Here is a 12,891-nt window from a genome sequence, read left to right as displayed (position 1 = left end):
CTTGCTTCTCATTGAGGCATTCACCTCGAGTTTAGTACTTTCAGATGCCCAGTGTTTATTGTTTCTGCTATAATAATTCATTATTGAACAAACAATACATTTTCAGCTTGGAATACCGGACGCCTTTCAGTTGGCGTTGAGAGATGCACGTGGTGTTGAGAGATGCACGTGGTGTTGAGAGATGCACGTGGTGTTGAGAAAGAGATGCAGACAGCAGAGATGCACGTGGCGCTTACCGTAGTGTTGTTCATGCGATGGCTGCAGTGGTAAAGTGACCGAGCTAAGACGAGCGGAACCTCGAGGTTTACAGTGCTGCCAGCGACTATTTTTTGAAAAACGTATAATGTATCTCCGAATAAACCTGGAATTAATTAAAACACTACATTTTTAACATGTAATTCATAGTAATAAATCCTTATTGTGCAAATAGGAATAAGTATGTATATATAGAGATAAACACAAACATACAATTTAACATATTTACAATTTTATTGAACAGTCAGTTTTTTATTATTATTTTTGATATTATTTGATTATTTATTTATTCTATTTGTTTATTTATTATTATTTTAGTTAATTTATTACTTTATTTTTCTTAACATTTAGCTTTTAACCGACACGCACCCGACGGTAAATTTGTATTCTGTTTAAACTTGTATGAACATATATATAGAAATTGGAGCATGTAGCATTTCCACTTTCTTGACAATAATTGTTGTCCGAATTCAGTTATGAATGCTATTATGAGCTATTATTTGCTATTGTGTTGTGATATTATTTTATTTAATTAATGATAACAAGGTTTGTATGTACTTTGTCATATTGGATTTTGCTTTCAGTGAAGCAATCTGAAAAAAAATTAGATTTGATTTAGTTTGTGAAATAAAAACCTATGAACACCTAGTTAGAAGCACAAAAACTAGATCTAGGTTTTTGAACCTAGCGCTGGCAGCACTGTTATATATAGCGTGTGAATGTAGTGTTAACTTGGAATAGAATAGAAGTGTCGGCCCTGAAGAGATAGGCCCATGGCCTGTTGCCGATTATATTACTTTTCGTGACTTGATTCACAAGGGATCCGGCCTTTTGAACCCGATCTTTCTATAACTGATGATTGATTGAGATAGCTGCTGGACTTATTGCCTGGTCCGTAATTTGCTAGGCATTTTACGACTGAACATATGCTCCTGCATAGCTTCGTCTAGACTGTTCTTGAAGATGTTCATGCTCGGAGCGTCAACGATGCTATAAGGGAGGCTGTTCCACATGTCGGTGACTCGAAGCGAGAAGAAATGTTGTCGCATGGATGTGTTCCAACGCTGTTTTTTTAGTTTATAGCCGTGGCCCCTGGTGTTGTTTCTTTTTTCAAAGACTAGTAATCCTTCTGGGACCTTGTATAAACCATGAGTATACTTGCATACTCGTGGCTTAAGAAGAGGTTATGCCGCTACGGTTTGAACTCTGCTTGCTATATGTCGCTAGCTTGAACATTAATATAGTTTGTAGCGAGATCTGCTAATAGCAGATGTATTAATTGACAAATAGTTCAAAATTTTTTTATTTCACAATAGTTTTGGTTTAAAAATATTTTGTGTTCGTCTTTCTCAATTATTTTGATATGAGTCAACGCATTTTGATTGACTAACTATGGTATTGCAATAGATTATACATTGAGTGGCGCTAATAAGATTTTAAAAGCCGTAACACTGTCATATACATTTTAGAATCATATTCTTTATTTCTTTATTGCTCATTTGTCGGGGTCATCATAGTACATCATCAATTAAAAAAAAATGTATTGGAATGAATTGTTCCAGAATGGAACTCATTTCAGTTGCAAAGACTTTTTCGATTGTCATTAAAAAATTGTTCATACTGATTGCAAAATGTTTTCGAGAAAATGGTACAAATTTTAAATTATTTTCAATTTTTTTTCAGAAAGTCAAAGTCTAAATCGCATTCAAGCCTTTGGACGCACAAACTGTTGGACGTTGTTAATTTTTTTTCTTATTTTTTTTTTTTTGCGTTTACTACTCTACGAGTCCACGGTTCATTCAGTGATTTCAGTCCTGCGCCTTCCGCGAGCGAAGAAGGTTCTCACAAGGTTTGCGGGGCATGGGTTGAGCCGTTGAGGAGAGATTCAAGAAGAGAGTTGCATGATGATTATTCTTTGACTTCTAAAATAATGGTCGTTGAAGAGTTTATAGTATGCGAGTCGGAATATTTGTTTTATTTCGATTAATTTCCAAGAAAACGCACGAAATGAGAGCAAAGCAAGTGTTTTTAAATTTTAGTGACTAGGGAAGAAAGTTGCATGGTGTAGCGGCTGTAGCCAGAAACCAGTCTAAGCCAAAACTGGTAGCAATAAAAAAAGTGAAGAATTGAAAGATCAACTTGTTAACTAAAGGCTTTACTAGGCATGGCTGCAGTCCTGCAGACAGTAATAGACTTGCACTATTGCCATTAGTTCATTACTATTACTATATGTTTTGAAGTTATAATTATGCTGATGAATTTCATTTGTCCATGATCCTTGAGCAGTGGAATGCAGCATTGAGAAGGGCTGAAGTCTACAAATGGTGATTTTACTGAATTAAAAATACAAAATCAGTCCAGCCCACACTTAGTCATTATTCTGGAAAATTGGACAGAACCCTCCTGGAAATCTGGAAATGAGGAAAATACTTGTGTTGTGGTCAAATTTTTTTTAATTACAACACTTTTTGCCTGGTTTCCTTACTCATTAGTGGTTAACAACTAAATAACAAGGGACTTTTGTTGTCCTCTGATATTTTTTTACTTGCTTAAAATAATAACGTAATGTATGTTTTGCCTACAGTTTTTAGGTATTTTCCATAAATGAATATTTTTACCTGCGATTTTTGGTAAATTCTGTCCTATTTCAGATTGGCTTTAGAAGTTTTACTCCAGAACAGCACTAGCCTACTGAAATTCAAAATTCTTACATAATTTAGAAAAAATTATTCATGCAGATTGCAGAGCTGGTTGTTGACATGTTGACTAGGCTAGTAGATATTGACTATTCTCATTGAATTGCTAGGGATAACTGAGGCAATTACTAACTTTTTCACATGTGAGAGATTTCTTTAAATCACTTAATTTAATAATCTCTAACTTTAATCAAAAATAACATTTTCTTTCATTTATTGCCTCAGCCATAAAGCATGGAAATATACTGAATTGTTTTACTGTACTATATCTGTCATTGCTGCTACCCAGATTGGTATTTTCCTACTTACTAAAGTAATCTTGTGGCTACTAAATGATGAAATTTAAGTACATATAGACATGGTGGCAAACAAGAGAATTATTTGTTGAATTTCATTGAGTTAATTCTGGAATTCAATGAGTAGACTGCTAAGTTTCATGAATACCAACTTTACCTTACTTGAATATTGAACTAGAACATAGAATTAAAAATGAACTGGTTTCTAAAAAATTTGTCTGTTTGTCACTTTGCATTTGGAATCTTGCAGCCCAATGGATCACTTTAGTTACAATGAGATTAGAGATAATTCATCCAGCATGAATCTTGTGATTTCTAAAATGTAGGAAAGCTTTAGTTGCGGCTTGACAGAAAGACATAATCCATGCCTGGCTGCTCCCACAGACAATGTGCATGCAGCAGACAACATGCATGCAGCAGACAACATGCATGCAGCAGACAACATGCAGCAGACAACATGCATGTGGCAGACAACATGCATGTGGCAGACAACAAGCATGCAGCAGACAACAAGCATGCAGCAGACAACATGCATGTTCCTCCTCTATACAGACATGCAGGTAGCTGCTTTATTTATTTAGCAGGGTTGAACACTCAAGATGGCAGTTCTGAAATTTTTTCTTTGAGAATTTGTTTATAATATTTATTATTATTAATGGTGCATACAGTCGGAAGATTCTTACCAGGCAGGCAAGCTCACTCTCACTGGTTCTTCTACAAAGATTTATATTGAAATTCCTGGAATATAACCCAAATACATCGGAATAGGCAAATTATCCAAATAGCAATAACCCATATGAACTACTACTTCTTTGCCATTTGATTATTGTGATTATTTGCCCATCAAGTGATTAGTATTGGATCTGAAATTCAACACAAGTGCATATTTATTATTCCATTTTTTTTGGAACCTAAACCTTTTAAATTTATTATCAATTTTTTTGTAACTTAAACCTATTAAATTCATTATCCACATATTTTTTAACATAAAAAGGCATACATTACAGTGTGGCTTCAGAGTCATGAGATTTGGTAGAAGCTCAGATTTTTTAATTGGCTGTATCTATTTCAAAATTTGATCAATAAGTATTTATTTACAATGATGTGGAAAACTTCTACTTGTCTTTCTACTTTACAATTTGGAAGACTCCTTTTTGTGGCTACAAAGCTACATTTTTGTTTAATCTGAAAGCTTTTGGCTCTAAAAATTATTTATAGAATAAAATTTTCACTTTTGTTGTTCATTCTTTGCTCCAATTGCTTACTCTTGTACTATTATTTCATTTTTTGTACTGTTTTTAAACAGGGTTGCCAGACAGTCATTTTTTATGGACAAATTCCGTGATTTAGTTTTTCTCAATTGTGTTGCCCGGCTAAAATTTATGATAGGAGTACTTCCTTAGTTTTAAATACTGCAAGAAGAAAATAAATGGAATTTTCATAGCGGAACCTACGAATAAACTAGTATACATTGAATTATCGGCCTTTTTTGTCTCGGATTTGGCCGATTTTAGGCAAGCTGAATTATGTACTACTACGTCCTGGAGAAATGAATTTTGTGGTATGCATGTGTACCATTTTGGAGTCAACAAGTTAAATGAAAAAAAAAATGCAAATCTTCTCCAAGTAAATGTTCTCTTTCTGTATTAGTGTGATATTTACAATTTTGACATCTCTATGCCAAGTAATTTTGGAAGATGCCATCTCTAGGGGAAGAAATTCCATCATCAAAATTCTCATTTTGTCATCAAAATTCTTAGATAAAAGAATAAGACATATTCTGACGACTCACAGTGCCATTGTAACTCTTTTGCATGCCTCATGTTCATGTATATACTGCACTCGTATGAACCAGACTAACTTGAATCACTCAAATTGGAGGCTCTTGTTTGTATGCAATATTTAGTGCACAGCAATCAGAGCCAAGAGCTTTGTTAGTACCTATACCTGACAATAGGTTGAGGCTGTATTTGTTGAATCCTTCCCTTCTCTCTATAGGGAAAACTAGAGCATGAGTTCCCCACACTTTATTGTGTAATAAAATTCATTTGACATTAGTAAATAATCCTGGAGACTTTCAGTAAATTGAAAATGGCCAAATACCTGGTAACCTTATCTTAATATGATCTATTTTGATATTAGTTGAGTAATCCTGAAACAAATTGGATAATTATAAGGAATTGTAAGCAACAGCTCCACAGTTACACTTCTGAAGTGACTAATGTAACAATTGTATCTGTAATTGTTTAAATAATCCAAAATTTTTTTTCAGATTGCAAATCTTTGTTGACAGCTTTTTATCTTCTCTAAAGCTTCATTTTTTCTTTGCCTGCATAGCTTTTTCAATTGAAGCATGAATCTCTCAAGCTTTGAGACTTTGTTTCAAGTCTCCATCATGAAGCCCAGCATACCAAGCTATGCCATTGCATCTAATAGTTCCTTTGATGCCACTGAAGGATCCACTGACCAACTAGAGTCAGACACATCATACGATCTCCACACATCTGGCAACCATGATGGTTCCCAGGCATCTGGCAACCATGATGGTTCCCAGGCATCTGGCAACCATGATGGTTCCAAGGCATCTGGCAACCATGATGGTTCCAAGGCGTCTGGCAACCATGATGGTTCCAAGGCGTCTGGCAACCATGATGGTTCCAAGGCGTCTGGCAACCATGATGGTTCCGTGGCATCTGGCAACCATGATGGTTCCAAGGCATCAGGCAACCATGATGGTCCATGGACAACTGGCAACTACAGGCATCCTTACACAAATGGCAACTCTTTTAATTGCCATGCATCTGGCAGGAATGGTGATCATAAGGCACCCAGCAATTCTTGCAACACAAGAAAAGCTTACAATTGTCAAGACCCAACCACATCAGGGGATGTGCGGATCCTGGACGGGCTAGGCTTTGGTCCTCAGTTCCCTGCGAGACGCCAGCACAATGTGACAAATGATTTCAACTCTCTTCGAGAGCCTACTTCAAAACGCTTGCTGCCACCCTCTATAAACCACTCGCTACCACCCACTCCATACCACTCGCTACCATCCACCCCATACCAATCACCACCTCGCAGCCCTCACCACTCACTACCACCCACACCAGACAACACACCACCACCCATCCTGCCTTACCTCATGCCCCTGCCTAACCCTCACCCAGCCTTTCCATTCCCCACTTGGTATTTGGGACCTAAGCCACAGGTGGCAGGTGTCCAATGCTGGGACTCAACAGCTGACAGTCGTGGGAGTAATGAGAACCTCAGAGGGAATCCTGGTGGTGGTAGTGGTACTTCCAGGGGAAACTATGATGAGAATGAAATCATCACAGGGAACCATGGTGATGGTAATGGCTACTACTACCAAGAGCATGGAAATTACAACATCAGGGGTCACAGAGGTGGTGGTAATGGGAACTTTCGAGGACGCAATCATGGTGGTAATGGTTACTCTAGAAAGTACAATGAAGGTGGTATTGAGCATTACCATGGTCATCCTTGTTTTGGATTCCATTTCAACGAGGGTAGGGGTCGTGCTCGAGGTCATGGTGGCAGGTTCCAGCGTCCGCCACTCAGCAGGATGGAATGTTTAAATGCAAGAAGACATCCCCACACTTCGTGGTTTGATGAACGTAATGGATGGCCAGAGTCAGACTCAATATTGGAAGTGGACCGACCAGCAGGATTTCCTGTGCATGGAAATGGTAATTGGGTCAAAAATAATTCAAAAATTCACCGTCAAAAGAACCACAGTCAATCATCACAGTCTAGTTCAACCTGTCAAGCCACATCACAACTTCCTCAAGCCATGCCATGCCCTCCTCAAGCCAAGCCATGCCATGCCTCAGCCATGGATTTAGGGGCATTAGAAGGATCATATCCTGAAGGAGAATCAGCTGCATCCTCCGCCCAACAAGTTCTGCAGGACCTTGATGCCTCCAAGCCTCTTGCTTCATTTGGACCTCTGCCGTGGGGCAAGGATGTGGAAGGGAGTGTTATTGGTGAGTGTTCTTGTTGCTTGTTGTTGTTATTGTCATGCTGCTTGTTGTTGTTATTGTTATGCTGCTTGTTGTTGTTATGCTGCTTGTTGTTGTCATTGTTATGCTGCTTGTTGTTGTTATGCTGCTTGTTGTTGTTATTGTTATGCTGCTTGTTGTTGTTATTGTTATGCTGCTTGTTGTTGTTATTGTTATGCTGCTTGTTGTTGTTATTGTTATGCTGCTTGTTGTTGTTATTGTTATGCTGCTTGTTGTTGTTATTGTTATGCTGCTTGTTGTTATTGTTATGCTGCTTGTTGTTGTTATTGTTATGCTGCTTGTTGTTGTTATTGTTATGCTGCTTGTTGTTGTTATACTGCTTGTTGTTGTTATTGTTATGCTGCTTGTTGTTGTTATTGTTATGCTGCTTGTTGTTGTTATTGTTATGCTGCTTGTTGTTATTGATGAGTGTTCTTGCTGCTTGTTGTTATTTCCTGATTGATGAGCGGAGGGATCGTGGTACGTGGGTGAAGATATGGGTGAAGATATGCCACTTCCAATTTTGGGAATTTTATTTAACTTTTTGCAAAATTTATGCTTAATTTATATGTCTTCACTATTTATATGAACAAATTCAGTGTTACTCTTAACCTTGATATCAATCAAAATGTAATAATCATTTAATCAATTATTTAAAATTGTTAAGAACCTAACTGATTTTTTTGCAAGTTTTTTAGAAATTTTACCTATGCATTTGCAACTAAACTTCTGTTTCTTTTCTGCCTTAGAAGCCAATATGGGTCATTCCATATCAAGTTTATCTGATGAAGATACCTTTACCAATTTAAACGAAGAATTTAATTTACACAGAACTTTATTTAAGATCAAACATGTTCAAAAATACTAACCATAATTCCTTATATTTAGTGACATGCTAATCAAAGAACAGTTTTTCTGCATCTCCAGGATATTGATATTTTTTATTAATCACATACTTGCATTATTGGTTGCCTAGTTAACAAGGTACACAGAATAAAAGAAATATTATTTATTGTTGCTCTCCAGTAAAACTTGTCCAAAATCCCTTATGGAATCCTTAAAGCCTTTCTTGGGCCTGATTTACAAAATTGAGCACTTGACTGAGCTTTTATATATATTGTAATTTTGCAACAGTTTTGCATTAGATTGTCTTGCATTCATGTGACTTAACTAAAATTTTCTCTTTCTTGTAGAAATTTATTTCTTATTTCATAGAAAATTTAATTTTTATGCTAACTTTAATGTTGTGAGTGGTAAGATGTTTAACGTTGCAAGTTTTTACAATGCATTACAATGTTACAGTGTGTAGCTGCCAAGAGTTCATGATGGGCGTACCCATGGAAGCTGCGTGTGGTGCTGCGGGTGCAGCGTCGAGCTTCAGTTGTGGCGAGTGTCAGAGACCCGACAGCGCAGGACCCGCAGTGGCTCCCCGGAACCTTCTTTGGGCCTTGCCAAACCTCCAACCCAACTTGAAAATCTCTGTTTACAGGCCATAGAGAAACTTCTTAGTGATCATCATAGCTCACCACAACTTGAACAGCAATATTTTCAAGCCAGTAATATGATGTTTATTGGGCATTTAAGCAGTTGGCCCAGTTTGATAAATTCATAACATTGTTTGTGATGACATCTGCAACACATACAAGCAATGTATTAATATACAACACGTACAATGCATATACAAACCTCACATACAAACATTGTATGTATCAGCAACTCATGAACACGTCTCATTCAAATAAGTTTTACAAACAGCCGGTATAAACACACAGTCAATGCAAAGATTACATTCAATGTCAAATATTTCAGTTCCTAAGCTATTTATTATGTTGCACCAACTTGTTCATGTTCTATATTCTCCATGTATGGCTGTGCTGGTCTGTCTTTCATTATTTTTATTTACTACATTCCAATCTAGGCATTGTTCAATGATCACCATCACTGCCATCACCATCATCGCTGCTGCCATGATATGGTACACTCCATTTTTATGATGATTTGTAGACAATGCCAGGATTATTTTGTATATAAATGATAGGAATAACTAGTATATTTAAATGATAGGGATAAGTAGTATTTAAATGACAGGAAAAAGTAGTATTTAAGTGATAGGGAAAACTAGTATATTTAAATGGCAGGACGTAGTATTCAAATGAAAGGATTTACTACTATTAAATAATATAAAGGACAGGAATAATGTGTATATGTGCTAACAGAGCTGCTCAAGGTCCTAATATGTATCCATTATTAGGGTCCCGGTTTTGTGTTTCTTTACAGCGTTGTTTTAGTGTTTAAGTTACCTTAGTGTTACTGTGAACTTAACCTCACATGTGAGTCAGTGCTGCATCCGTGGTAACTTGAGTTGTTCTTAAGTTGTACGGTGTCTTGCACAACTAATGGACGGCCGGTATATTTTTTTTTTATAAATATTAAGGATTCGTGCAAGGACGTCCATCTCGTTATTGGCGGATGAGTTGCATGTTGTGATTGGCCAGTATTTTCAATACATTTTGTGAGGATATCTTTTTTTAATCCTTTTCATAAATTTGTGTGAAGTTTCCTGTCGGAATATTGACCGATGCCTTGGGAATAAACGTTATTGAGGCTCCCTAACTGGGGGTTGTGATGGCTGGGACCTCTTCCACCCTCCCCCTCGTATGAGGTGCGATGGGGACTTGGAAGGGAAAGGGGACTGTCTGTTGTGATTCAATAAATATTATGATAATTATGATGAAATATTTATAGAAACGTTCATTTTCATTTAGAGCGAGTGAAAGTAAGTTTTTGTTTTTAATGTCTGCGAGAATCCATAATGCGACTTGAAGACTTTGTGGAATATCGGCCTGCACGACGCTGTGTGTTGGCACAATTGCACCTCGCATATAAATCCTTCCCAATGTATGGGTACGCACACGGTGAAAGCAGGTTGCCAGCGTGCTGGTTACCTGCTCAGGCTGGCGCCTGAAACCATAGAATACAGAAGCCTATTCGAACAGGTTTTCACTGTGAACACTTACATTATTATCCTATGTTCATTCTTGTGGTAGGTTGGAGCAGGTTGCCCGCGCGGGCAACCTGCTTTCACTGTGTGGGTACCATAAGGAAGAGTGAGTAGCCATGACCCGTCCTAGTATCGAGCTCGAGTTGTTAGCGTGGAAGCAACTACCCGACAACTTGGTGGCTGAGTCTGCCCTCTCTCGCGGGTGCAGCTTCGGTTGGTTTAGGTTTAACTTGTCACTGATACTCAAACACCCGGCCGCTTGTCGGTTTTGATGTACCGGCAAAATGGCATATGTCGTGAGTGATGCCAACATTCAATCAATTCCCGACACCATATGTCGGGAGCGATATGTCAATGTTTTTGACAACAAATGCCAAGGCTCAGCATGAGTTGAAGTTATAATCCCATAAACGCTACTTGTTGATTATACTATAGTTATCGACGTTATATGAGGTCCTCAGTTATCGACGTCTGCGTGGGGACCTCATTGAAGTATACTCATGGTTTATACAAGGTCCCCGAAGGATTACTAGAATTTAAAACAAGAACCAACACCAGGGGCCACGGCTATAAACTAAAAAAACTGCATTGCAACTTCTCCAGGCGACAACATTTCTTCTCGCTTCGAATCACCGACATGTGGAACAGCCTCCCCGATGACATTGTTGACGCTCCAAGTATGAACGCGTTCAAGAACAGACTAAATAAAGCTATGGAAAAATATATGTTCAGATTTGAAATGCCTAGCACCATATTGAATCCTGTGGAAGTCTAGTAGCTATTTCAAACTATCGTCAGTCATGAAAATATCCGGTCAAATGACACGATTTTAGATCTTCTGTGAACAAGTCACGAAAAGTTCAAGAATCGACGACAGGCCACATCAGGCCTACTCTTTAGCGCCGACATCACTATGTTATCCCTCTACCGCCGTATGTCACTCTCCGGGAACATAACCTTCAACTTAAATTATACGTAAACTATTGAGTATAACAACCTGAAGACGTTAGTACGCAACAGAGAACATTTTAAAGTTGTCGAACTTGGCGGCAACCATCAGTGCAAGTAATTTTGCGCTCACTAGAACCTATCGTTTTTGGGAAGTAGGCTTGTGATAATATTGCTCCGGTTACTCGTGACAGGCGGTAGAGGGTTAAGTTATGTTATAGATTTCTTTTAGCGTTGTAATTGAAATCCAGAAAATATTTTGGATCGGAACGGTGAAATGAAATTTCTTATCAGGGTTGATGGTTATAATTGCGCATTGTCTGCAAACACTAATAGCTGAGTAGCTGAGTGATGAATGAATAGATTGAAGTTCAAACTCGCTTTGTTGTTTAATCGAATTGTAGAAATAAACAATTATACATAACATGAGTCACATGTTCCACGGCAGCACTTGAACGATGTCTGAGTTGTCGATGTTCTGATTACCATGACAGGATTAGCGAGTTGTAGGTTTGAGCCTCAGCTGCTTGTACTAATTCTAGTCCTCATTTCATTAGTGAAGTAGTCGGGTGGTTAAAAGGTTAAAAAATATAACTCAGTACTCACTGCAGTGAGTGACAGAGAGCGCATTTTCTCGTCGACGAAAACTCGAGGTTACGGACGGACGGACAGACGGACATGGCGAGCACAATAGTGCATTTTTTCCATAGATGAGAAAATGCGCTAAAGAGGTTTCAGCAGTGCATCGCGTTGTAAATCCCCAGCCTGCTGTAAGAATTAATCATTGGTTAAAATTGGCTACAGTACAGCTGGCCCAAGCGACGCAAAAACCACTCATTACAATTGCTACCATACAATCCTATAGTGCTTATATGTCACTTCTTGATCATCCAACAATAATTCGAAACGAAATCACGACAAAAATGAGAGATTTAGGAATATTAGTCTTACTGTCACAACGATAGTTAATTTTACAGGAGAATCTGTGCTAGATTTGCATCACTAGGGAAATGAACGCACAATAAAATGCATACCGCTTCAGCTGACGTTGTTACTGCACAGTCTGTTATCGGTATCGCAAATCATAAAAAAATAAAGTCTGCGAGGAGATATGACATTGCGCATAAGTGCGCTTCTAGACAACTAAATTCTCATTTACACATTTCCTGAAGAAAACGGAGTCGTAAAATATTGCAAGCATAGTGTACTGCAAAAATATTTTATTCGTTAGACAAATTCGTGAGGTTAACGTCGTTCATTGATACTATCATCCCCATAACAACAAACCCGACTGAGTCATCTGGAATTCCGATGTCGCAGCTGTCGAAAACTTAAATTGAAACTTTGGTTCTCTTCCGCTAGAAGTTTTTTTGCTTTAAAATATTGTTAGACAATTTAAGGTAAATTTTTGTATTGATATTATTATTTGTAATAATAGGTTTTTATTGAATTATATATAGTTGCTTAATGCTTACAAATAATTACAATCACTCTCTAAAATCGCAAATCATTGTTGTTAGACTTTGCCGTTACCGATACGAATTTTGATTATCTCATGATTCTCACCTATTCAATTACGGTAGATAAGTGATAATTCATAATGCAAGAATTTTCTCTATCGAAATATGATGGAAAAACTGTAATCAATTCTATAAAGAAGACATTTTTACTAATGG

At 37.6% G+C, this 12,891-nt stretch overlaps 1 protein-coding gene across 2 annotated transcripts; it reads left to right on the top strand.

Annotated features, from left to right (window-relative positions):
- The first annotated feature begins 2,031 nt into the window (after nt 1-2,031).
- Nucleotides 2,032-9,785, top strand: LOC108683150. Of its 2 annotated transcripts, XM_047884022.1 has the most exons (3): nt 2,032-2,104; nt 5,520-7,251; nt 8,569-9,785. In XM_047884022.1, the coding sequence occupies exons 2-3, from the start codon at nt 5,601-5,603 to the stop codon at nt 8,760-8,762; spliced, it is 1,845 nt and encodes a 614-aa protein (XP_047739978.1). In that variant the 5' UTR covers nt 2,032-2,104; nt 5,520-5,600; the 3' UTR covers nt 8,763-9,785. The 2 variants fall into 2 exon arrangements, with proteins under 2 accessions (XP_047739978.1, XP_018027923.1); XM_018172434.2 differs by lacking the exon at nt 2,032-2,104 and having other exon boundaries at nt 5,518-7,251.
- The last annotated feature ends 3,106 nt before the right edge of the window (nt 9,786-12,891 follow it).

This window comes from Hyalella azteca, unplaced genomic scaffold, assembly GCF_000764305.2.
Source record: "Hyalella azteca isolate HAZT.00-mixed unplaced genomic scaffold, Hazt_2.0.2 contig14299, whole genome shotgun sequence".
In the NCBI taxonomy this organism is placed as follows: Eukaryota; Metazoa; Arthropoda; class Malacostraca; order Amphipoda; family Hyalellidae; genus Hyalella; species Hyalella azteca.
Note: the sequence above shows the minus strand (reverse complement) of the source record. Positions and strands in the feature narration are given on the sequence as shown.

Coding starts and splice junctions, on each gene's coding strand:
- LOC108683150 (XM_047884022.1), top strand. CDS start 5,601: ATGAATCTCTCAAGCTTTGAGACTTTGTTTCAAGTCTCCATCATGAAG. Junction 7,252..8,568: donor TGTGGAAGGGAGTGTTATTG/GTGAGTGTTCTT, acceptor ACAATGTTACAG/TGTGTAGCTGCCAAGAGTTC.